Genomic DNA, 27,369 nt, shown 5'->3' with positions numbered 1-27,369 from the left:
CGACTGGGAACAAGAGTGTAGTTGCGCAAATCGCTTCAAATACCTTATTTTACATCAAAAGATGATTCAAAAGCTCATTGCAGCAATTAAAATAAAGTTTTCTTTGAATACGTCTTGTTCTCACTAATCAGTTTGTAATTTTTCGCCAATCCGCTGTCGTCGAGATTACACAGGTCGCGCTTGCATGAGTTCGGGAAACTCATTCAATGGGCGAATGTCGTTAGCTGTGAATGTCATTGACTGTGCCCGTGTAGCAGCGAAAAAAACGCCATTCAAACGTAATGTCATTCGCTGCGAATGACATTCAACGTCCCGTGTGGCAGGGGTATTAGACTAAGCGGCGACAGACTGGCTGAGGCAAGCACCGTGCCTCTTTTGACCTCCAGAAACCTCCTCACTCTTTATTTTCGCAGCACCAAAAACGAAAACAATCCTCTTGACAAAACAAAAGATTATGCGAGGAGAATCAGTAGCTTGACTGGCTTACATCCTTGCCCTGCTTCCGTTTGTGACATAATACTATGCCAGTCTGAATTCATCAAACCTACGCACTAAGCTGCCACATTATGAAGTGTGAGGTGAGAGCGACTCACAGACTCCATTCCTCAAGGAGCCCTGAAGGCAACGCACCTACGTTCACGTAGCTGGCTATGCGTCAGGTAGTCAAGAAATTCGGGACGTCTATGTACTCGGAACCTTTGTGGCACCACAGGTGTTTAAACTTTCCCGGTACGGCGGACTGCCAGGTCAACAGCCTTCAACGCTGGCTGATTCAGAGCGCAGGTGGGGGAAACCGCGCATGGTACAAAAGCAAACTTTGTGTGCGGAGTTCTTCACCCCCCCACCCAGCTAGCATCCAGCTATCGATGCGAGGTTGAACTACACGTCGTTCGTAGTACGCTGCTTGCTTGGAACTCGCTGCCGGTCTGGCTAGTTAACAAGGTGAACAACAGCACGCCGAGTGCCACCTCCGGAACACGTGCGCTACCCTGCATTCAGCAGCAGCGACTTGGCCGGGTCCAGGTGAGAGCGAGACAGTCCGGCGCCGGGCGGGACAAAGCTCCTCCTCCCCGTCGTGAGGCTGCACGCGCCTTCGGTGACACCAGGCGGCGGTGGCTTGTGATCCTCCCGCGTTGCTCTCCCCTTCATTGGATGTCTCGTTTTCCGTCGCCGGCCCCCATCGCTCCCCGTCCCCCCAACTCCCCAACCAATCCTCCTTTTAGGGCGCTTCGCCGTTTTGAGAATGGCCGCACCAGAGACAGAGTCCGTCTCAAATGTGTTGACTCTGCGGCTTCGGAATCGCCTCTGTTCCCCATCCTCTGCCGTTGAAAAGCGAGGAGTTGGAACCCGGAAGAGTGCGAGGAACAGAGGTTCTCAGGGCGATGTGTCGTGACTCGTCAACACGGCAGCATGGTAGTCACTGCGCTTTGAACAGTAGATGCAAATGGCGGTGAAAACTGTATTACTGAGCAGGCCCGCCATTATGATGTGTGCACTCATTCCAGTTTGGTTGCATCTTAAAAGCGCTTTGAAGTAAAGCGCAGTTCCTACGATTTGGTATCACACAGGATGGTGTTCCGCTGAACGGCGGTGGCATGCGCAATTTGACGCTAAATGCTTTTCGGCATGGTTACGTAAGGTCGTTATTGCTAAGTTTCCTCTGGTGTGTGTCCTCCATTCCATATCCTTTTACTCGCAAGGCAAGGAAGCCGACCTCTCCGCGCACTTAGCTGCCTGATCAGCCGTGTTCCTTTGACAAGTACGATTTCCCCGTAGAAGAGCGTTGACGCCTTTTAAGCAGAGAGAACTCCATCATAATTTACCGGCACTGCATCGGTTCCAGGGTTTCTGTCACTGAGCCATCGACTAATTGAAGGAGACGCGGTCGTTTGAAGCGTGCAGGTGTGAAGGTCAGGTGCGCTTTGACGCCCACCGAAGGAAACAGCTTGAAAAAGTAGTCTTCCCTTTGAATGAAAAGTGAGGGGAAAAAAACTTGTACGTCTTCAACGGCGGGCAGAACGTATTGTTCGTCTCTGTCCACACTGCCTCTAGCGACTGAGTGTGTGTATACATTCTCAACAGCGACAGCGCCAACCCCCCCCCCCCCCCCCCCCCCCCCCCCCCCCCCCCCCGTACGTGGATTCACACGTGCGTTCGGCAGCGGGCGGGACGCGAAGTCGGCAAAGCCGCGGCGGCACCTGACCCGGTCCAGCTGGGGGCCAGACAGACTGGCGCCAGACACCACCCTCTCACCTCTGGCGGAATGCCTCTACGCGGCGCGGCGGCCTCCTACGGCTCCCCTCCTAACAACTCTTGTCACCCTCCACGGGGAAGGAGCTCCGCTTGCTTTCACCCGCGTCTCGAAAGCCACCTCTTCCGACTACGCCTTTGCACGTCGTGTCCATGGGTGGGAAGTGGTTGCGCCCGGGGACGCATTGGAGGCTTGTCAGCAATGAGGACGAGGGCTTCCATTATCTTCTGCTTTGGTTACCTGGAATGCCTCATTAATGCTGGGCAGGAATATGCCAGTTGTGCGTAATCGAAGCTGATTTAATAATGGCTTACTGGCGTGAGAACAGAGAAAGAATGCGGTGTGAAAAAAAAATGGATGTGGCTCAACTCGGCTGAGCAAGGTTGTACGGAGCGAAAGGCAACCGAACTTGGTTGATGTCGACGCCGAGACGTTGAAAGCATCCGCTCCCCTTTTAAGCTTGAGATAGTCTTGTTACATGTGCCGCTGCGCTTCAGCCGCATAACTGAGCCATTACGTCACTACTAAAGACAGAATGACCCTGAAATGCTACAGGTTTCTTCTTGCGGTAGAGAAGCTTCGTGCTTGACCTGTGTTTTGAATGATCCGCTCTATACAAAGTATAGTGCACGCTGCATGGTTGCCGAGGTTTTAGACTAGTGTTCCAGCAAGCTGGTTTATTCAGTGGGCGACTCAAGGACACCAAGTTTACCTGCACTTCGCTTCAGTCAAAAGCGACCTATAGCTGTAGGCCTAGGGTGCTTCTATGGCAAGCGCCACCCAGGCACCCTAGGCAGACCGGGTGAAGAGCGCCACCTGTAAACATGCGGTCTAGCACTGACCAATTTTATCGCAGCTGCAGCCTATAGTGGTTTGAGCATCCCCTTTGCATGCGGGAGGTGCGGGGTTCCATCCTAAGGGCTGCCCGGTACCCACAGGTGACACGATGGTCTGGTGCTCAGCTTATATGAAGCGAAATGCTTGGGAAATAGGTCTTTGACCCCAGGTTGTGTAAACAAAACACCTTGTGCCAAGGCGCCCTGTGGGAAAAGCTGCCCTTGCTCCATAAAAATTCATCGTCAGCACCATCACCTTAACAGAAGTATCAATATGACGTCCACAGACTGTCTGAAGTCTGTGCGCGTATATCTTCAGTGTACATGCCTTTTCGTGAGCGAGATGGGCCTGGCAACGTGTGCCAGTATGTGATCGTGGGAGGGCACACTGTGCTTGGGAGAGGGAAGAATGTCTGGAGTTTTTTTGCGAACCTGCAACAGCACCTGCTTGATTCTTCGTCTCCAGCGTTGCTTTCTTCAATCACGCTGGGGATGATGATTGACGGGCAGCTGCGACTTCGACAGAGTTCACGCGTTTCGGGCAACAGGCAGGGGAGTGCCAGGTCGTTCACACCCCCGTGCTGTTACACGGCTTGACATTGTCCCACGTGCGCACCCACCTGGCAGCTGTGGTGACATCAACGTGGCAGTGTCCTGTAAACGTATTTTAGCCTTTCCGTCGACGAGCTGCTAGAGCATCAGCACCGCCACCTGCCGTGGGCGGTACCACCAGTGTCTACGTCCGCTCGCTTTATTGGACATCGTTCTCCTAACTGTATTCCTTAGTCAGGACTGTGGGGAATCTCCCTTTTACTGAGAGGCATTCTCAGTTGCCCTTACTTGTACATTATCTAAATAGTCTGTATGAAGTTTTCCATGTTTTCCTCCTCCGATCTTCGTGGTCCCTTCTCCGGCCCAACCACGCTACCTGAATCCCAACAATGCACAGGACATATAGTATTATGAATGGGATGCCTTTCTGCATATATACAAGTAATGTGGTTGTTACCTGGAGTGTTCAGAAGCGAAATTCATTCGCAACAGTTTCAATGATGAAAATTTTCCCGGCATTAGGTCAAAATTTTCCACTGATGACGCTGCAGTTTCGCCAGAAGCAAAACAAGAAAAAGACCCAAGCACTGGTGCTATCAAGGAGATAACAGATTTCGCGTTCCGTATGACGCATCTTATACGAATATTAGTGGATACGCGGGGCCTCGAAGGTTTAATAAACGCTGTCCTATGTACGACGCCACAAGAGCCTTCCTTTCATGAATTACAGCTGACAAAGATAAAGAGCAGAGGCTATGCGTCATATTGTTCGGAGGACGGACCCATCGTCACGACCGAGCGAACGATAGCCTGGCGGAGCGTCTTTGACGTTTACCTTATCCCTACCCCGAGCAGTGTTCATCCATCTTCGCGCCGCTCAAACCCGGTTCAGCTCATTTGCATGCTAGGCCTCGATAACGCTCGTTGTGCTCTCTTCATTAGCATTTTGAACCACCATGGCCTGCACCACAACGGGTGCCAGCGCATCCGCTGGAGGTCATGGTATAATCTGGTCGTTCAGAATTCTTTTACCACTTGCGTCTGATTTAAAACAGCAAAGATTCTTCACCTTTTGGCTGTGTTCGTTTTTTTTTTTTTGAGAAGGTTTGCGCGTCTTATCAAGAAAGGCGCACCCTGATTAATCTGCGTGATGCATCGTACACTGATGAGAAGTTCTGTAGAGGTAGGGTTCGTCCGGATGGGAGCGTTCATATAAGCCTCTGTTCAGCAAGGTCCTGGTATTCTGCGGGTCTTATGAGGGTTCTTGAGAAGCGCGTTATTGGTTTTGTTGAGCGGTGGTATACACACTAAACAATTTCTCACCCTTTAGGGTGTTAATCAGCTGTCCCCAGATGAACATCCTTTTCCAATTGTTCGGTGCTAAAAAAGGGTGCAGAGATCAGCACCCTTAAGGAAGGGTGCACTTCATGATACTTTAGAGGATGTAATGGTTGCACCCTCATTAAAGGGTACTATTTTTCCATAACACCTCTACGAACGCATGTTGGAAGGGTGCTCCACGTTGATTCACCCATGAAGCAAAAGCCGTGGATTGATGCGCGCCATCGAAACTTTCATGCTTTGCAGCCTTCCTGAAGGGTGCTGATCTTTGCACCCTTTTTAGCACCCACAAGGGTGTTCGTCTGGGGACAGCTGATTTGCACCCTTAAGGGTGAGAATTTGTTTAGTGAGAATTTGTTTAGTGTGTAAGTGCTGACGTTTAACGTGAATCCGTTAAGTGGAGGAAAAAATAAAACGCTCATCCTTCCGTTCAGGATAGATAAATCTCACATCCCTGTTCCTTCTTATGGTACTTTTTTGTCATTTGGAACGACATCGTACTATTTGTGCATTTTTTATATCACGTCCCGTCCCTATGGGTGCCGAGGAGAATTTGATCTGCGCCGTATACGAGTCTGATGAATTGAGCGCGCGTTAACAGTTCAATAGGCAAGAGTTCAATGACTTTGCCTTTTGCGTTTCTTGATTTTTTTTTCTTGGCTGCAAAGTTGTTCGCTCTATTTTCATTGTTTGATGTTCTAGTTTGGATTGTTTGCGTGTGCTCTTTGAAAACGTCCTATTCCTAAGAATGTTACTAACAAGAATTGTGAGAAGCTAAGAGCACAATGTCCTATAACTAAGAATATACTGTGAAAAGCTTAACAAGAAGTATCGCTTGTTAACATCTCGCAACCACTTCGACAGTGAAGATTTGCTCGAGTTGCGGTTTGGAGGTATTTATATACACGATTCTTTAACCTCAACTTATCTGACGTTTCTATGGCTTCAAAATAGCTGTCGGCAGGGCAGAAACTAGAAGTTGGGTGGGCGGCAAAAGCTGTTGGTCGCCCGAGCCAAGTGTATTCGAAGTATCGCATTTTCTCTGTGTTCATCCGCTTCGAACTAGTGTTTTTTTTTTCTTTGGCTACTTTTCAACCCATAATTACCACAACTCAGGGAACAAGGATGGGGCATTTAAAGACAAAGGCGCCAAGCGAGCGTCCAGAAAAGCTGTGTTGTGCGCGTGTGTTTTTCTTTATTATGGACGCCACATGCGTACGATCTCTCTCCCCCTCTCTCTCTCTCTCTCTCTCTCTCTCTCTCTATATATATATATATATATATATATATATATATATATATATATATATATATATATATATTATATGTTGTGATCACGCTTACTTCCTGCTGTGGAAATCGGCGAAGTGGATGTGTCTGCAGGACTGCCAGAGGGAACGACAACAATAGCGTCCCCACATGTTCGAACAGGAATGCCGGAAGCAGCGACGATAACGTCCCCATAGCAACGATAGTACTCAACAGGAATGCCAGCGACGGCCATAAGCGTATTCGTTCCGGTCCTCGCCCAGTGGTCCCCTTTAGTCACGCTGGATTTGAACAATTGCCCGAGTGCCGCACCTGCGACAGAGCTCCCTTCTTGAGAGGTATCAGAGACTCCCGACTCCTAAGAAGCTCTCTTTACTGAGAAGCCCTCTCAGTTGCCCGTACTTGTACATACTGTAAATAGTCCTTGTATAAAGTTTTCCAAGTTTTCTTCCTCCGATCGTCCTCGTCTCTTGTCCGGCCCAGTCACGCTACCTGAATCCTAACAACTGGTGGCAGCGGTGGGATGCTGCTACCTGAATTGCAACAGTCCCCTCACCTCTTTCATTTCGTGTCTCCATTCTGCGTGCTATCCTTTATTTCCGCTGCCCCAGCTCAGGTGCTCCAGTACCGATGGCAGACGCCGGGGCTAGCAAATATCTTTTCCTTCTTTTTTATTATTATTTTAATAAACCACTATTACTACTTTCCACAATGCACTTGCTGTTATGATCTGCAAATTTAAATTTCAGTTATAATTGTTCTTTTCGAATTATAGACCGAGACGTGATCCACGGGTTGTACTGTGGAAACTTATCTGTGCATCTGAGCTTCCTCCCTTCCGTCCCAGCCTGCTAGAAGACAGGCATTGCAAGTCTGACTTGAAATAGAATTCTTACGCGGTCGCCCACAAGAAAGCGTATGATTGTTGGCAAGTTTTTTTCGCTTTGAGGCATCTTAACATGTTCACGATTCGCATGACCTTATGGCGAGCAGCAGGTTGTGCGAGGCTAATATTTACGACTGAGTCACCAAGTCTGTTTCAGTGCGAAGAGGGAGATTGGTTCATGACGTCACTTGTAGGCGAAATTGGTACAGCAGCCACTGAACCTCCCTCGAAACCCGCAGACAAATGACGCTGATTAAGCACGCCCGCTGTGCATATGGTTCTCAGAACAGCAGCCCCTTGCAGTCAGTTGTGCAGCCATTAGAAGTCGCTTTAGTACCCGCGCGGTTCCCGCTGGTAATCAACCCATTTCAAACTACATTGGCTGATTAGGTTAAACGGAGAATATATACCTTCACAAAAACAAATGCATATGTCTCAGGTAGACCGGCCACTTCAACGTGAACTAGATCCTGCTTCCCATTCTTCCATGATGATGATGATGATGATTATGGATTTTTATGGCGCAAGGGCAGCTATGGCCAAAGAGCGCCATGTCACAAGGTATTTTTTCTTTTTCTCAAGGTGGGGTCAGAGACCCATTCTTCCATGCATGGCTGCAACCGAAGCGGTTGGGTGAACACGCTCATCGCCAAAGGGGCCCAGATGGAACACCCGCACACTGTGCATTCTTTGTATCTTCTTGGTTTGGGGCTGCCTAACTGCGCGTAAGTATATGAGCGCCCTTCTTCTCCCCGAACGCCTTTCCAGTGCCGCAGTCTCACGGAAATGCAAATGACCATGAGCCATGACATGAGCGCAGTACCTCTGGGTTGAGCCCAGCGCGGGCAATTATTTAAGGTTGTAAATGGCATGCAGTTCTAAATTTTATATCATTTATAAACTTGCAATATATAAGAACTACCGACAAGAGGTAGCCAATTAGTTCGCATTCCGGAAATCACAGTCATATATACCGGATGTTTCTGCGAACGCGCCTTCAAAAGTTTTCAAAAATAGGCCTTTTCGGGTAAAAATATTGGTTTCATGGTATAGTATTACGAGTGTTGGTGGACAGCAGAAAACCGGTGAATCGTGTCAAGTAGTAAGCTGGTTAACCAATTTTTAATAATTTACTCTTTAATTAGTAGAGTTAGGCACCTATAGCTGCAATTACAAATTGGTAGCCAGTCTTTAGTAATAACCATCTCAGTTTTTCGAATTTCGAGAACGCGATATATATATATATATATATATATATATATATATATATATATATATATATATATATATATATATATATATATATATCGAAGTATACGCTTCATTTAAGGAAACATTTTTATTTTACTCGACGTTTCGATCGGAGGAAAGATCTTTTTCAAGAGTGACCATACAGTGCATGGGCGCGTGTTATTATAGCATGGGACTTGACACGCAGAAGGCTTAAAAAGAAAAGAAATAAAGAAAAATAAAGAAAGGAAAAGGGCGAGGGTGCGGCCGGGAGAACGGAACACAACAGACACCTATGACATATTAGGGAAGGAAAGGTGGCGCGTCGCGTACCTGTGAACTCACTGCACACACACACACACACACACACACACACACACACACACACACACACACACACACACACACACACACACACACACACACACACACACACACACACACACACACACACACACACACACACACACACACACACCGGGCTGGGTGCGCACGCGGCTACTGCGACAAGAAAAAAGAAAAAAAGAAAAAGAGAGAGAGAGAAACAAAACCATAGAAAAAGGGAAAAGCAAAAAAGAAGAAAAAAAACGTGTGGGGCATAACAAAAGAAGGGATGCGTCCGCCAATTGTGGGTGGGTTTCGGTATGCCTCTGGCCGCGTAGCGACTCCGAAAGATGGCCCGGACGAGGCAGAACAGGTTGATAGAGAGATAGATAGATACTTGAGGCCTTTCCCTTTGTAACGGGTGGGCACCACTAGGTTGGGCACCCGGGCAAAAAAAACACAAAGAAACAAAAAACAAAAAAGAAGACGGAAGCACACAAGGAGAAAAAGAAAGATAAAACGCACAAAAAAGGAAAAAGAAGAAAAAAAAGAGCAAAAAACACGCAAAGGCTAAAGTCAGGAGGCCGGGGGGGGGGGGGGGGGGGGGGGGGGGTTCACTCATCGACCTCGTTCACTTCCGACTCTGCGGTTTCGCACAGAGACCGCCCAAATGTTTCTCCACATGGTGACACGCGAGCCGCTGAAACCAGATGAGCTTCCCAGATGAGGAGGACCAGATGGAAAGGCTTGTTGACAAGAATGCAAAAAAATAAATAAATGTAGCACAGAGAAATTTCGAATATATATATATATATATATATATATATATATATATATATATATATATAATGACAAAAAAAGGAAGAAAGAGAAGGGGACATATGGCCCTCGCGGGACCAAAGAATGAGTTGAACGGCAGATGGAAACAAGCCGAAACTGACATGCAACAGGGGTATGGCCCCAGACGACTCGGTCAGTGGTGGTACTTTGTCTATTATAACGATATTGCAGAGTAGCTTTAAAAACACTCAGGAGCGCGAACGCGAATCACACTTTATTTTCAAATTTAACACAGTGCAAAAGGGCATCAACGAAAACCATGGCACCCTATCGTCTCTTTCGATGGCAGAAATAAAAGAAAATTTCAACACTAATAGAAACGTCGAGTAAAATAAAAATGTTTCCTTAAATGAAGCGTATACTTCGATGTATATTATTTTAAGCAGTCAAGTACCTCATGTTTTCGCAACTATATATATATATATATATATATATATATATATATATATATATATATATATATATATATATATATATATACATATATATAGCTTAACGAGGGTCTCGGTTCTGGCAGTCTTGTTGATGCCACAGGTTGCTTAAGAGGAGGGCTCTCGCACAGTTTCCGCCCTCGCCGTTAGATGACGTTCCACGTCACGCTCGCGCTATTACAGGACGTGCTACGTCCGCCGCTATGGTCGAGGGTGGCGCTGGTGAACACTCTCAAGGTTCGCGTACATCAAATAAACATAAATACCCACGAGAGCAGCAGATTGGACAGCCGTCGCCGTAGCTCAGTTGGTAAGAGCACCGGACGCGATATTCGGAGGTCGTAATTTTCTTTAAGCGATTTATTAATCTAAGTAATATTATCCCACTGATAAGCACAACACATTAAAAAAGTACCTTGGTTTCGTTGACTGTTGGCTCCCTTCATAAGTGTGTATATATATATATATATATATATATATATATATATATATATATATATATATATATATATATATATATATATATATATATATATATATATATATATATATATATATATATATATATATATATACAAAGCTGATAGAGCCTTTACAGATAAGTCCTGTGACTCAATGGTTGCACGAATGGGTAATTTGACTGAACGGCCCAACACATTCACTTTTAACATTCTTTCTTCAGATCTCCCTTTCCCATAGAAATGAAGCTCAAACGCGTGTTACGTACCGCCGACGCTCCTTCAACTCTTTTATCCCACTTAATTTTTCTTTAGTTTGCAGCTGCTTCTCTCCAATGTTTCCAAATGCTGCGGCTGCAAAACAACTCGAAAAAATGTTCACGCTGAGCGGAGAGGAACAAGCGGTAGATCGTGAGCGCAGGTGTCACAAAGTCCGCATTCGCTACCTGGAAAGGCTGTACCCGCTTGCTCGACGGGTGGGTAAACGCGCCCCGTGGGAAACCAGGGAGAATAGATAGGATCGACCGGCCGAACGAGACCACTGGGCAGCAAAACGAGAGAAAGTGCGGGCGGATAAACAGATGCAACAGCCGGGAGGGTGTTCCAAACATGTCCTAGCCTGCGCGGGAGCAGGCCAGTAGCGACCTAACGACCCCACCGAGCGGTAGGAAAAGAGTCGCTGCACCGGCGAACAACGAACGCAATTTTAAAAGAGCGTGTGCCCGCCGTTAGGTGGCGACGCGATGCGGGTGAGAGTAAATGGGCTTTAGGTGAGAGCGGAACCGCCGGACAGACGGCGTAGTTCCCTCCCACACAGAGCCGGTTGCTCCGCCCAAGGGACGTGCCGACGGAGACACCGCCCCTCCGGTGTATAAAAGTCGGGTCTTCTCTCAGCTCGGCGTCAGCTTTTAGCTAACTTCTGTAGCTTCTGCTTCCACGTCCTGAACAGTTCGTGCGAAGTAGTATCCGACAGAGCTCTGCGGCTGCCCCAGCTTCTTGCTTTCGATTCCGTTGACCCCCCTGCCGCGTGATCGGTCTCGTTGGATTACGTCCGCCGGTACCTCAATCGACGTCACGAACCAGCACGGCATGACCATGAAGGCACATGTGGACCAGCAGCAGCAAGCCACCAGCCTGTCCAAGGTGGCGAAAGGCAGAGTCGGCCGCGAGGCGCGCGAACTCAAGCACGGATCAATTCAGGACATCCTGGACAAGCTCCAAGGCCTGGTGCCCAACATGCCGCGCGACAAAAAGCTCACCAAACTGGAGGTCGTGCAGAATGTCATCGACTACATCATGGACCTGGAAGTCGCCCTCGAAGCTCACCCCACGATGCCCACCGCGACTGCGGCGCGGCAACCCCTGGTCGTTCTCTCGGCTCCGAACAACGCTGCGGAAAACAGCTCCTTGGAGGAAGAGGTCAGTGTGCTTGCTTTCTCCCAGTTTTCGCATTACCTTTATAAGCGTTTTGCGTAGTTCTCAGTCACCTTGGCGGGTTTTAGGCCCTTCGGTTTTCTGGACTTCTGATTTATTACAATTTCTTACGATATGAAATCGGGTCAAGGAGTTCCTCAAACATTCGGTGAAGAGAGATTACATGATGCATGGCACATCCGTCTTGTTGGCTTAAGATTGTTCCGCTCTGTTTCGCGGCCGCACTAAAACTCGCAGAATTTCGCCTCAGAAATTTTTCCTAGGCGTTGCTGAAGCAAAGCTGCCGTGCTATATTAATGCTATAATTAAGCTGGGGCTAGTTGGTACTTATTCATATTAAGAAGGTCGAATAAGATACCGACACAGAGCGCGTGTCGCTGTCTTCCTGTCTTTAGTCGCTATCTTGCTCGTGTAATTTAATATGAATAATCACATTACGTTCCGATTTACAACTCCTTACCGGTGTAGTACCGTCCTTTGTCGGCTCAGTCTAATGGTATCGATTTCGTTGATGCGCGTTGTCTTATTTTATGCGCGTGCAAGGGAGGGCAGTTTTCCGAGGGCGATGCAATAACTTCATATCCAATATCGGAGCAAGTTTTCAAGTACGGGCTCGATGATGCATGTTTACCAGGTGTTCTTTCACCTTCTGTCGTACTTTTGTGCACAGTGCCTTCTTCCTTCATGCTTCAATCTCGTCTTGAGACTCTTTGCATGTCATCAGAGCCATTGGCCTAGTTGTATGTTTAACGGTGCTTCGAATATTCTGCTTAAGTACAAGATGCGCATTCGCGTCTACAGGATCCTTTTTCACTGGCCACTAGAGCCTTCTACAGCAGCTGTTGGTGATTGTTTTCATCGACAAGCTTGGTCTCAGCTTTCTAGATGGTGACGCCAACTAACACGCTGTTTATTGAACCGTTGGGTCGTGAACTGCTTGACAGTGTTTCAATCTCGATGCATTTTATCGTGAATGTATTTGATTCACTTTAGCTTTTGCAAGGTACATGCATTACTTGAGCTGTGTTGCCTAACGCACGGTTTTTCTTTTCAAATAATTGCAGGTCCCCAACAGCGACAACCCCATTCGTCACTTTGCCGAGTTCTCGCCATCGGTGGTGCCACTGTCCAGTCCTGTCCCGCGCTTGGACTTGTGAGACTCCGCCATCGGAGTCCTTAATTGACCACATGGCTCGGGGCTCGGTTCAGGAGGCGCCTGTCGTCGCTCAGCCAGCCCCGTTCAAACGACCAATGAGTGAAGCTATGACCAAGGGACCTTGACCAATGATCAAAGGATGATCACGCCTAGACATCCTCTGAATATCCCTCCCGTGGCTGTTCCGGACCGCGGGGAAGGAGAACATCCCACCGGCCGCTAAGCTACGACTGGATGCGACCCCACCATGCTTCAGCTGCACCTAAGGTTTGTAGAATATACTGCTTACGCTTGATACGTACAATACTCGCGATTTTTTTTTTTGATTCCATGATCGAAACGCACGGCCGCGTCAAAAACTAGTAGTGAGTGGATTGCCTACCACCACGGGACTAGCGCAGTAGTTGCCGTTTTGATGCTTGAATTTTTTGTACATTTTTGTATGGCGTTAGTTAAAAAAATTGTGTTGAGCTTTTATTCGAGCCTTCGACTGTTGACGAAACGAGGCGACCTTCAGCTGAACACTATATTTGCTTTTTTCTGTTCGTTGTAGGAAGGAACACTGCTGAAGTCTGAAGCCAGCTGCAAGGGCTACCTGGTGGCACCGCAATCATCATCGTCATCATCCCTTCGCATTTGAAGTACTCGGGAAGCTTTACTCTGGTAAGTTTCATTTGTGAGCGATGAATTCGATTTAGTGTTTTTCCGTAGGCAGCGCGACTTACTGGCGGCTCCTTTGTTCGCAGGGCTTCGAAACCAGGACGCAGCAAGCTCTGGAAGACTCCTTTTTCCCACGGAGCATTGCTGTTACCGCGCTGACATCGTGCATCTAGCAGCAAAACGCTGTGCATTCCCATCTCGTACCACCTGTCAGTCTTGCGCTGCTGTCTCCTGGCCCTTGAAACAAGAAGTCTAACAGAGGTAAGCGCACCTCTAAATTTGATGGCTGCAGTATAATCTTGTTGGCGAGCCAGTTGTTGCATACTGACGGCAGATAACCTCCCTGCGCAAAACAATCTGGGTCAGAAGAAAGAAAAATGCATGCGTTCTTAGTGTTTGCGTGTTATCGTTCAGTAGCCGCAGTTTTAATGATGCAATAATTGTCTTCAATTAGATGAATAGAGCTGGCCCTCTCACACACTCTGTCAAAGATGCCTCTTTATATCCGAGGCCTTCTCTGTCTTCTCAAGATTGTTGGGGTTCTGGAAGGTAAAGTAGCAGTCCCGATGAAGCCAATGATACATACCGGTGTTTCCGGCTAATTTCTCATAACGGTCATATCGCACATTTTTATCCAATCATTCGGCGACCCGTTCTTTACTCATAAATACGTACGTCCCCGCAATCGATTAAAGAAAGCGGACAAAGATGGCATTTTTAAAGATGACGAGAAAGAAGCGACTAGCATGGCCGGTAGAGAGAAATGCAGGAGAAAAATCCTAAGGGCGTTTAAGAAGAACTGCAGAAAGTTCTGTCTTTGAGCTAGTGCACGTTTTCATGTCCTCATTCTGTTTATTTTTCTCGAACTCTTTGCAGGCTCCTTGTCAAGAACCTGGTCAAGAAGTCTCGCCCAGAAAGAGCAACCAACGCAACAACACAACCTGGTGTGCTGAGCTTCGAAGACTACTCAAAGGGGGCGCTTGCTGACACGGTGTCGCGCATGAAAGTAATAAAGTAGAAATGCAAAGATCGACTGTGTTTGGTTTTATTGACAACGCCGTCGTGCTGGAACGTAAAACGAAAGTTATGAAACGGGACGAAGGTCAATTCCAGCCTGAAGTGTAGTCGAGCGCAGCCATATCGAAGAGCTTTATGAAACGTCAGCAGCTTCTGTCCTAAAATTTGCTAAATTGAGGTCGGATTTTGTTTGAAAATGTGCGCTCTGGTTTTCCGCGGAAGTTTACAAAAAAAATGCGCCTACGTGGCTGACGATACCTGTTTGATGCAAATGACGTTGAGACTGCCTAAACGTTGTAGAAAACGCAGCATCTATAGAGACGTTAAAGAAAGCTAGGCGACACACGCACACAGCGCTGACTGACAATTGAACATTTATTAGGCTACCAGAGTTATCTTGAGAGGCAAGGTTGGTAAGTAAATATATTTCTATACTGTATGGAAACGGGTGCAAAAGAGCTACGAATAAAAGAAGGCAGCTACATAATCCGAGGCATGTTCTAAGAATTCGTAGCTGTACACCACATCTACCCTGGGAGACACGTGTTTCGCTTCTTACGCAGCAACAGTCGAACATGTAATAATTAAACCTAATTGAAACATTTAATGTAGTTTTGATTTACGGAAGGATCGCCGATTAATGTACTGTTGAACACTCGATAGATTGACAGTAATCGGAATCCTCCAAGCACACGGAGAACCCATCCAAGAGTGCGATAGTCTCGTATTTTTATTTCTACGAGTTATTACAATTTATTAGAAACAGGATTGTAAAAATCAATCGAAATGCCTAAGATGACTGTGATGGATCAATAACCAATGCGACAGACGATGGCAAAAGAACTGTAGCGCAGACGAACACAAGACAGAGGCACACAGGACTAGCGCTAGTCCTGTGTGCCTCTGTCTTGTGTTCGTCTTGGTCGCGCTACAGTTCTTTTGTTACAGTATGCACCATCTAGCCCAACAAAAAGTTCTTCTAAACAGACGATGGCGTAGCCAGCGATCCTGTGATTTCTGCGGCCACTGCCTTGTTATGAAGTTAATTCTTCGAACGGCTGCACCACTGTCGTTGTAAACATTTAAGTTTTTACTATTCCAGCAAGTAAAAGTGCGGACGATTGTCAATTCCCAAGCTTTCAGTGTCCTTTATAAAGATATGCTCTGTGCAAAACCAGCGGCTGAACCATCCAGGAGAACTGGCCGGTTATTTTCAACTTGTTGTCGAATCAAGGATCATACTCTCGTTCTGCGGACACGCTTGGAAGAAACTGCTGCGAACGATCTTTAAACAACTTGCGCGCGCAATGTTCTACGAAGCAAGACCAGGATGACGACGCTGAGAAAAAAAAAACAGCCTTCAAGGGAAAACCACATGTCGCACACGCACACACACACACACACACACACACACACACACACACACACACACACACACACACACACACACACACACACACACACACACACACACACACACACACACACACACACACGCACGCACACACACACACACGTGTGTGTGTGTGCTTGTTCGGCGCGCGACTGTCGTTCCTCCTCTGTCCCTACAGCCCAGTTGCGAAGTCGGAGAAAAGCGACGGCAGCACCTGACTCGGTCCAGCTGGGAGCCAGACAGTCTGGCGCCAGACTGGACAACAGCTTCCCCCCTCTCCCCTCGGTCGCACGTGTGTATTCGTCATTCTGCTTTTCTGCGCGCCTCGCCTGCTTCCCCAAACAACACCCCTCCCCTCAAAAGGGGAGCCTCACCTCCCACCATCCTCCATGCCTCCTATGGTCCTCTTTTAACACGTGGCCACTAAGCCAGAGGCGGCCCTTTTGCGCTTTGGGAGAATCGTCCACGATCGTCGCGCCACCTGTGAGCGCCGTTTCGAAGCAACGACGGAGGCCGCGGCAGCAGCTCGGAGTTAGTAGCCGTAGGCCCTAGTTTCCCGCTAACGTTGCCACTGGTCGCTTGGATATCAGGCGTTTCGTGCATCTGAAATTTTTATTCATGAAAAACTGCAGCATAGTACACGAGCGGGCCTGCTGAATCAAAACAGAGTCTTGAATGGCAGCGCATAGATGGCGGTCGCATCATAGCATGATTATTGCTTTATGGAGACAAAAATTGGCAGGTCATTTTACCGCCAAAAGGGGGAAACACCTAAAAAAAGAAAAAGAAACCTGTCATAGAATTGGCTTAGTGCTTTACGCCCGATTAAACAAGTGGCGCGTAAAAATATCTCTGAGTACTTGTGTACACGCAGACGAAGGCCGCGTACAGGTTCGTATACCGAGTAGCTGCTTTGCGTCTGTATAGATTTCAATGCAAGAGTAGATTTCAACAGTAGACTTAAAATGCATTTCTAAGGAAGAAAACACATTGACGAAAAAGCTGGGCATGCTGTGGATCCAGACTTAGCATAGTTCAAGTGCGCCATATTCTTTACCGCGCCACATTCTAAAACAAAAATGAAAGCAACATGTGCGGTAACTAAGATCGCGAATTTTCTGAAGAGGTAAGGTTTAAATTTTGTGTATTCAGAACAAAGATTCCTCGATACTCCTGGGAAAAATAGTAAGCATAAACTAAACATACACGTTTATTTTAGAAACGTATGTCGCATAACCTAAATGCCTTCATTAAAATCGAAGGTGGCTGTTAGAATTTAGCATCAGGTAGTGCTTGCTAATCTATTCTCTTCAAGAACGGCCCTTTTTTTTCGAGACAAAGACCCGGGGTGACTGAGCCGCCTCTTTGATTGTGTGCAACAAGCACTTACTGTTGTGGCCATGCCCGCAATTGATAGGCAGCCCTACAAATGATCGGCGCCAGCCTGCTGTTTAACTTCGTTTCGGGATGTCCGACACCGCTAAAAGATGAAGCCGCCAATATGGCTACTGAGCGTTATTCAAGGATAAGAGCATTATCTTTTTCTTCACTCCTATTTCTCACTGATTTCGACAGTGACCGGTATCGTGACTCTTCCCTCAGAAGGGAGTGACCGAGTCACCAGTGCGGCTCGATGAGCTAGTTTGCTGAAATGAAAGCTGGGTAAGCTTATCAAAATATCAGCAGAACTTAATTTCTTCGTTACCACATTTTAAGCTTCGACAAAATTTAGATTAATAGCGTATTTGTACAAATATAGCAGAGTAAGTTTCCTCGAATCATTTGCCTCAGACTGCACCTCTCGTTACCTACTGCGAGCTTAACCATCAAGCAATTGAGCTGTCAGGAGAAGGACACTTTTTGACGACCTCGGGTTGTTGAGGCGAAGCACACAACTCGCCCGGTCGAGACAGAAACGGAGTGGATACAAACGAGTAAATATTGTGGCGCGGACAGTTGAGAAAGAGAAGGAAGTGAGAGAGCAGTGTGAGCCATAGGATTCCTTTTCTGTTCATGAGGAAGAATTCACCGGTGTCGCGCTCCCACGTGCTTTTCCTTTTTATTAACTGCGTTCAGGTGAATAGCCACCCGATTCTTGGCCGATCCCCCAGTGTGGGTATTTGCCATTTTTTGATAGGCTAACAACAACAACAACAACAACAGGACCAACAGGGTAACCATGAAACCTGATGCGAGAAATGTTCTATAGCAGTTGGATTTACCTCCGAAATTACTTTTATGTTTCTACTCTAATGATTGTTTCTACTGGATGGGTGGGGTGAGTACGGCGAGGAGCTAGCTGATGTGTGGCACTTTCGTAGGCCAGTCGGCTTTACCATTGCTTCTTGGAATCACATTTCGCCGACGTTATTTCGTTCCACTTTGGGTGGGCTTCTAGTGGGAGGGTGGAGGAGTTAGGTGTGCTTGTGGTGGGTGGCGATTCTGAAGCGTTCAGGTGGGGAGTGGTTTGCGTAGGCATTCGTTGCAGTCAGTCGCATTATTTATACTACTGCAGACTTCATCAGGGGCTAGCTGTTTGCCAAGGCGGATGATAAAACCTGATTACTAGTGATTCGAGTGTTGTACGTTTCAAATAAATTGGTATTTTATCCTTCACGCCAATTTTGATGTTAAGAAGCATGGAACCACAAATACCGTTCTCAAGACGACTACCGGAGTTGATGCCAGGTTAACCTCTCGGCCTATTCTTTGTTATATATGTGAGACTGACGGCTTATAAGACTTTAGTAATACGCGTGAGTTGTATGGAGCTATCATCAGAATTATTTAAAAAAAAACAGAAAGAATTTATAGGCCCTCAGTACGCTTTATCTGCTCCCGATATTGAAGAACAGGTTAGACCACGGAAATGATTTGTTCCTGTAACCTGGACAATACCGATTGAAACTGTTTGTGATCGAACGGTGAGGGCGGAAGCTGTGCGAGAGTCCTCTTATGCTACCTAGCTATGGCATCAAGACTATCAGAACAGAAGTCCTCGTTAGCTATTCAGCACACAAGGCAAGGGAAAAGAGAGGCTCTTTATGACACACACGACGGAAGCCAATAGTCACCGAAAGCAAGGATGATAGGGTTTTTTATTGTGCATTTTTTAATAATTTGCTGTGTTCATCAATGGGAGCTTCATAGGGTAATTTTTTAAAGTCAATTGATTATAAAGCAGAGAAAATAACAATCACATGCCGCCGGTGGGATTCGAACCCACTACCGGCGAATTTCGCGTACTGTGCTCTCAACGTTCCACTACTGTTCGATAACGTTGCTACGTGGCACTCACGGTAATACCGGACGTACTACATCCGCCGCTATGGATGAGGGTGGCGCTGGAGAACACTTTCAAGGTTAGGGTACGCTATATATATATATATATATATATATATATATATATATATATATATATATATATATATATATATATATATATATATATATATATATATATATATATATATATATATATATTGGACAGTCGTCGCCGTAGCTCAGTTGGTAGAGCAGCGGACGCAAAATTCGGAGGTCGTGGGTTCGGATCCCACCGGCGGTATATGGTTTCTTTTTCTTCTGCTTTTTAATAAATTGCCTTTAAATTATTTGCACTATAAAGTTCCCATTGCTGAACCCCATAAATTACTAGCAATGATCAGAAACATCCACTATGCCCCTTGGTTTCGGTGACTGTTGGCTTCCGCCATGTATGATCATAACTATGCCCCTCTTTTCGCTTTATCCCTGCCTGCTGAATTGCCGATTAAGAAAATTTATAAACGGGCTCGCCTTTGATGTTGATGACCTTCAATTTTGCGATGCGGTATCACCCCTTAAACAAAATTAAAAAGTTCTTGTTAATTATAGTAATTAGTGGTCTAATAATTAATGAACTTCATGCACATGATGTCTGCCTAGCTGTATAGCTCGCTGGCACAGAACGCATGCCGTATCTCTGTGTTCATAATACAAATCGGTAAGCGTTAAAAAAAAATCACCCCGTATATCTGTCAAATTTAAATGGTAAATGCATTAATCTATCACCACGCATTTGTCTGGCTCTCGATCAGTTTTCTGGCTGTACCGCTCGGTTAACACGTACGGTTATTTATTTTTTTGTCTGCCATAGCTGCACCCAGGCTACCACGAAGAGGGACCTTGGTTAGGCCAGCACTCAAGTAACCAACGTGCGGATATTAAAAAAAAACAAAAAAAAACGTAAGAGCCTGCAAACATTAATTCCTGGGGTGATGATTCCTTTAATGAACATCAGCTTAACACAAGCATCAGTGTTGCTCTTTCTCTCTTGCTGTTGGTTCCGCCTCGTTTCCGGCCGGTTTATTTATATTAACTATCACCGTTACTTCCTGGTGCGGCGGACCATTTGCAGAAATCTGTAAGTCAGCCTCTCCGCAAGGCTACTTTTCCATCGAAAAAGTCTCGTTCCCAGTCGGTATTCGCACTCTTTGTGGAAGCGAAAAAGGTCAAGTTCCCCATCTTGAAAAAACTCAATAATGTCGTCAATTTACTTTAAGATGGCTGCTAAAGAGCCGTAGAAAGAGTACAATGTTACATCATTGAAAGAGGGATTGCAGTCAACCTTCTGTAGCACTGCAGTGGAGGCTATAGGCATGAAATAGAAGGAAATGGGCCTTTGTTCCTTTGCTGGCAGTAGTGAGCCACCTCATACTAAACTTTCTAAAATTTTCCGCTGAACAGCACCGTCGCTGAAACTACCTCCCTCCCCCCTCCCCTTTTTGTTTGCACCCTTAGCCGGAACAAGGAGCAACCCACAACCCTGTGACTCCTTTTTCTGCCTAGACTCTGCGGCAGGCTGAGCGCGGCCATCCGGAGTTTTCATTCGCTCGAAGAATCTTTTGGTTGGAAAACAAGCCTTGCAGAGAATACGACTTACAGGTTTCCGCAAATGGGGAATTTTCTCTGCATCTATGTCTTCAAAATGTATGACCCGAAATTTACGAAATGCACTCCGTGCATGTAACTATATACAGTCGGCTGTGCATTATTTTCGGCGATACGGTCGCAACTTGCAAGTTACCTTTTTATATCACACGATGAAGGGGGTTTGTACGGAGGAACGGACGTTACACAATTAAGGCTGAGTAATCCGGGGAGACATCATTGCCAATTTCCTGTTTTTGACGACGTCCTCCCTTTCGAGGGCTGAAAGCCCCAACTTCCTATGTGCTCGGAGTTCAGGGTCGTGTACGCAGTGGAGATGACGGGGCGCGGTCTTTAACCTCGTGGGCGGCGAGGACCCGCTTTATCCTTGATTGGCTCAACGAGGTCCAATTCAGTTTCATCAGCAGTTGCCATCTGCGCGTTTACTGGCGTATCCGCTGGTCCCGGCACTCTGGGAAGTGGGCAGAAGGAGCACTATTTAAGGCCTCGCTGTTTATTGCCCGCAGTGCAAAGTAATAACTGCTACAACAAAGAGAAGAGAACTGGAACGAAGTGAGAAATATCGGCAGCACTGACTCATTCCCAACAATTCCGAGCAAAAATATTTTTTATCGGGAAAACGTTTATCAACGCAATTTTTTTCATATAATGTAAGGTTTCCCTATAAACATCAATATATCTGCAGATGACCCGACGGCATCTAACATTTTCTATTATTAACGTTTTTGCTATCGTCAAAACCGTTCCTATAAGAAGAATGTGCCATTACCTTCAATATTTACACAAAATATCTATCATTATTCCAATTTTCAAAATGTTTGTCCGGGAATGTTGAACATGCGTACACGAAAGGTTGTCCGACTTTGCAGGAGTCATATACAGGCCCAAAAAATTAACACTTTTTGACCCGATGAGAGGAGCTATAGTATGATCTTCGGCATACTGTATTAGTCCACTAGTCATCCACAAAAGTAAACAAAATCAACTTTTTAATATTTCACTTTATTAAACAAACCGGGTATCAAAATTCTACACCTTACAACTTTTATCTCAAGACTATAGCTCCTTGCTTAGGTGACGAGAGTTTTAACAACAGACTACGTTTTTTTTTCGTGGAGGAATTCTGTGCGTCGGCCCTAAATGTAGCCGTAGCTTCACCGTAGACTTAAGCTGTATCCCACTGTAGGTCACACTGAGAAAGTGCGTCACGTTGAAGATTGCTCTTGAAATTTTCGATCAATCCAGTGAAGAGAACATCGCAATGATTCGGGCGACGCGGTCAAGGTTGTGATTTGACACCCTTCGACTGGAATTGCCTAAGCTTGCTGACCCCACCACCGCCAACAGCTGCTAGCTTCTTCAAGCGCGGACTTAGATTTCCTTCGAGAATCCCGCCGTATAGTTTTATTTGTAAGTTTATACTATATGGAAGAAAGCACTCTGGCGCAATAAAAAAAAATCTGCGGAATATTGGGTTAGTTGTTAGCGCATGATTTCGAAGCGAAGAAACCAGCCTTGACGGATCAGAGATAAGCTCCGCCGTGAAGCAGCCCTAAATCCGCCTCGAGCAGTAGAAGCCGTGGCTTGACGTCCCGCCTGTTCTCCGCCAGGTAGTTACACGCTGTTGGGATTCAGGTAGCAGCATCCCACCTCTGCCATCAGTTGTTGGGATTCAGGTAGCGTGACTGGGCCGGAGAAGAGACGAGGACGATCGGAGGAAGAAAACTTTGAAAACTTTATAGAAAGACTATTTAGATAATGTACAAGTAAGGGCAACTGAGAGTGCTTCTCAGTAAAGAGAGGTTCTTAGGAGTCGGGAGTCTCTGATACTTCTCAAGAAGGGGGCTCTCTCTGGCATCAAACCAGCAGCTCCTTAAATACTCTTCGTATTCCTCAGATCCCTAGCTGGGGAATACAGTTCGAATAATGATGTCCAATCACACGATAGCACTGATGGTACCACCCACAGCAGGGCGGTCCTGATGCTTCTTCGCAGCTCGGTCGACGGAAAGGGTACGGGACCCGGTCACGTTGTCGTCCCCGCGGCTTCCAGGTGATCGCGCACGTGCGTCCGGAGGGCACCTGCATGACACAGGGATGCAGGGTGTCTCCCAGCAGGTGTCGAAAGAGCTTGTACTGGTGACCGGAACGCGGAAGCTCTGTCGCAGGTGCGGCACTCGGGCAATTGTTCAAATCCAGCGTGACCGAAGGGGACCACACTGATACCGCACTTCGTCGTGGCGAGGACCGGAACGAATACGCTTATGGTCTTCGCTGGCATTCCTGTTGAACACTACCGTCGCTATGGGGACGCTATCGTCGCTGCTTCCGGCATTCCTGTTCGAAAACGTGGGGACGGTATTGTTGTCGTTCCCTCTGGCAGTCCTGCAGACACATCCACTTCGCCGAATTCCACAGCAGGAAGGAAGCGCGAGCACAACAACGCAGTGACCGAACGCTCCGCGAGTTCTACCTTGGGCGATTAACAACTGGACGCCCCAGTCCAGTTGTAGCCAACATAGTGCTGTGCGCGCGTGTTTTTATTGCTCCATCATGAAGTAATCACGTGCACAACCTGGACACATTTCTTATTGTGTAAATAGTTTGTGTATATATTACCTCTCCCCTTATCCTCTCTTCCTGTCCCCTCACCTCCTTCATTTCATTTCTCCATTCTGCCTGCTATCCTTTATTTCCGCTGCCGCAGCTCAGGTGCTGCAGTATTGATGGCAGATGCTTGGGCTAGCAAAAATATTTTGCTTCCTTATTATTATTATTTTAATAAAACCACTTAATACTACTACTAGAAGGCCATCTTGAGGCCCTTTTTCCCGGCTCACAGAGTGCTGGGATTTGCAGGCGTGGGCTCCTCTTCTAAGCCATGAACTCTGAGAAGCCGAGCACCAGGCCGGGGAATGGCTTGTACCCGTTTTGGGATGAGGGGTGGGTAACCGGCGGCAGTGGGAGTCAAACCCACCACCTCTCGTAGGCAAAGCGGGTTCTCTATCACGCGGCCATGGCTGCGGTATGCGCCAGATGAGGCAGAAAAGGTAAGGGACAAAGATATTTGGCACTGCGCACTTTTCTTTGTTGTGCTTGGTTTTGTTTAGCTGGCTGAAATGTCCCTGCAAGCATGACGACATTGGTTGCCTTGGTGTCGAAAAAAAAGATGCCGCCAACGTCTGTAACACGTTGAAGTAACCAGTGTTAGCTGTTTAGTTTACTAGAATTGATATGAATGAGATTAAAGTGATGTACACCAACGGAAATACGAATTTGACATCTTCGATTTATAAGTGACGTCACCAGTCAATCACCAATTGGATATATCAGTGACGTTACGAGTCAATCACCAGTTCGATATACTAATGATGTCACCAATCAATATCAAATTGGGTCGCTATATCGATTTACTATGCGGGCCGCCGTATTGAATACCACGGACTTATAAAATTTCACGCCGAAGGGAGGTGGTAGCAGACACCAATAAATCGAGAAACGAGACGAGTAAGAGATAACGCTGTTAAAAGTGGTAGGAATTTAACGCAGCTAAACTGAGTAGACGTGGGAAAGCACGTGTTTAGCGTGGTATCAAAACCATTTGAGCAAGAGTCCTTGCAACTGCGCCACCACCCGGACGGCGCATGCGTCAGCAACAGTGTCCTTGAAGTCTCGTAGTGGGTGAAGCCAGCGCACTGAGCGAAGGAGGTCCAAGAACACAGTCCTGGTCACGGTGGAAGAACAGACCGTGGTCATGGCGGCACATGCTGAGCGAGGCGACAACTCCGCGTGAACTGCGGTCATTACGCAATGCGCGCGCTGGCGACACAGGTCTCGTGGCGCCATCTAACAGCGCGGCCAGTAACCAGTTCTGGTCGCGCGGGTCGCCGTCAACGTCAAGCGTCACAAAATTAGATTGGCTGCGGTGGGCCTCGTTAAGGAGTGCCTACGCACTACAATTAGACTACTGTCGGGACGTGATATACGACATTTGTTAGGCTATGCAGACCCGCCGCGGTGGCTCAGTGGTTAGCGCGCTCGGCTACTGATCCGGAGTTCCCTGGTTCGAACCCGACCGCGGCGGCTGCGTTTTTATGGAGGAAAAACGCTAAAGCGCCCGTGTGCTGTGCGATGTCAGAGCACGTTAAGGATCCACAGGTGGCCGAAATTATTCCGGAGCCCTCCACTAAGACACCTCTTTCTTCTTTCACTCCTCCTTTATCCCTTTCCTTACGGCGCGGTTCAGGTGTCCAACGATATATGAGACAGATACTGCGCCTTTCTTTCCCCAAAAAACCAATTATTATTAGGCTATGCAGAAGGGACCCTCGGGACAAGACGTCAAATGCATTTATAGCGTTCTGAATTTGCTCAAGGCGTTGCGCGTTCGTGTTATGGGGGAGAGCTATCCCTAAGTTTCCCAATATAAAAGACGCCGAGGATAGAGAAAAACGCTGCTACATCTTTTTGTTTCCCCGCTTAACATTGTAGTAATCCCTAAAAGTAATCACTGCACGTGGACGAATAAATTTAGTGTGGAGCAAGGCGACAAGCTTTAACGCCTAATTTCACCTATGCTTCCTCCCCCCGAATGAAAGGCGGGCAGATCCTTTTTTGGTCACAATAAAAGAACAAGAAAGATCCCGACTGCATGCCGCAGAACGAAGGATTAAAAACACTACTCTGGACTGTAGCAGAATTTCACACCGCACCACGGTCGAAACGTTGATAAATAAAAGTGTCTTTGTAGAAGTGCCCACTTCTTGAGAAAGGACAGGCTCTGTCCGAAACGTCGACTCAAAATAAATCTATGGCGAAATGAAGCGTTTTCAACTTTGAATATATATATATATATATATATATATATATATATATATATATATATATATATATATATATATATATATATAGAAGCGTTTTCAACTTTGAATATATATATATATATATATATATATATATATATATATATATATATATATATATATATATATATATATATATATATATATATATATATATATATATATATATATATATATATATATATATATATATATAGTAATATTATCCTGCTGATTAGCACTATAGATTAAAAGAAATTAAACCTTCCCTTAGACACCTTGGTTTCGCTGACTGTTGGCTCCCTTCATATATATATATATATATATATATATATATATATATATATATATATATATATATATATATATATATGTATATATATATATATATATATATATATATATATATATATATATATATATATATATATATATATATATATATATATATATATACCTTGCTTTCGGTGACGGCTTCCTTAATGTTTGTCAAACGAGCCCCTCATTGCCTTTGCCTTGTCTGTATATATATATATATATATATATATATATATATATATCGACACGAACATGGTGGTTAATATGATATGATATGAGTGATAACGCTTGTGATAGGAGTGATACATTAGAAAGATACATTTGAAGGTCGTTTTAACGAAGTGGAAGGGGCCCGGTGATTACTTCGTTATAGCCCGTGTTGACCGAGCTTCCAAGTGGAATCGTCATTCCTTCATTATGTACAGTATTTCGTTGTAAGCGGTTTCATTATAAAGATGTACGACTGTAGCTCCAAAAACGCGAAACATATTTGGCTCTTTGTGTCACGCATGAATGCGCGCACGTGAGAGACGCATAAGAATAAAATTTTCTCTGAAACATGCTTCCGTCTCTGCTTTTATTCAACTTGGGGAAGAATAGTACCTGCATGCCGTAATTTCTGATGTGCAGTCAGCACCCGTACAAAGCAAAATATTTTTCGCACCTGGTACATGACCCACAGCAGCAAGCTCTGCACCCTGTGCGCAAGAATGTATGCGCATGCATAGCGCAAATGTCACAGAACCTCGTAGTAAAGTAAGCGTCGGGAATTTCATGTCATGTTCGGGAATATTGAAAAGAATAGATACTATATCACCCGCACCGCACCTAAAAGTATTCCGAAAATCGCTAAATGTCATCTTTTAACAATGAATCCGGCGGACTGTACGTACAAAAGCGCAGTATATACAGGCACCACTGTGCGAAAGAGACCATCCACTTCACTACTGATATTAAACAATATACCGCTGTTCTGAACAGCTAAATCGCTGTTTGTGCTTTTATGTGTTTAGCTTAGTTTTGAAAAAGCGCTCCGAAAAAAAAAAAGATGAACTTAGTCTCGTCACTTTAGGGACAAATCCGGATGGAACAGAGAGGAGCTCTAGCTGTTCCTTATGCTGACTCGGCAAAAGAATCACATGGCTTCAGAGTCTGATTTGAACAATGATTAGTGCGAAAGCATTATGCAGATTGGTGGACCTC

The 27,369-nt window shown here is 46.0% G+C and overlaps 1 protein-coding gene and 1 non-coding gene across 2 annotated transcripts; both read left to right on the top strand.

Moving 5' to 3' along the window:
* Nucleotides 1-11,327: 11,327 nt before the first annotated feature.
* Nucleotides 11,328-14,692, top strand: LOC144107876 (DNA-binding protein inhibitor ID-3-like). The gene is made up of 5 exons (XM_077641095.1): nt 11,328-11,837; nt 12,917-13,275; nt 13,562-13,671; nt 13,755-13,929; nt 14,545-14,692. The coding sequence occupies exons 1-2, from the start codon at nt 11,508-11,510 to the stop codon at nt 13,007-13,009; spliced, it is 423 nt and encodes a 140-aa protein (XP_077497221.1). The 5' UTR covers nt 11,328-11,507; the 3' UTR covers nt 13,010-13,275; nt 13,562-13,671; nt 13,755-13,929; nt 14,545-14,692.
* Nucleotides 14,693-19,570: 4,878 nt separating this feature from the next.
* Nucleotides 19,571-19,643, top strand: TRNAL-CAA (transfer RNA leucine (anticodon CAA)). Its single transcript has one exon. It is a non-coding gene; the product is annotated as a tRNA-Leu (tRNA).
* Nucleotides 19,644-27,369: the final 7,726 nt, after the last annotated feature.

Source organism: Amblyomma americanum, chromosome 10, assembly GCF_052857255.1.
Source record: "Amblyomma americanum isolate KBUSLIRL-KWMA chromosome 10, ASM5285725v1, whole genome shotgun sequence".
Taxonomy (NCBI): domain Eukaryota; kingdom Metazoa; phylum Arthropoda; class Arachnida; order Ixodida; family Ixodidae; genus Amblyomma; species Amblyomma americanum.
The sequence above is the reverse complement of the archived record's forward strand: the minus strand, read 5'-3'. Positions and strand labels throughout refer to the sequence as shown.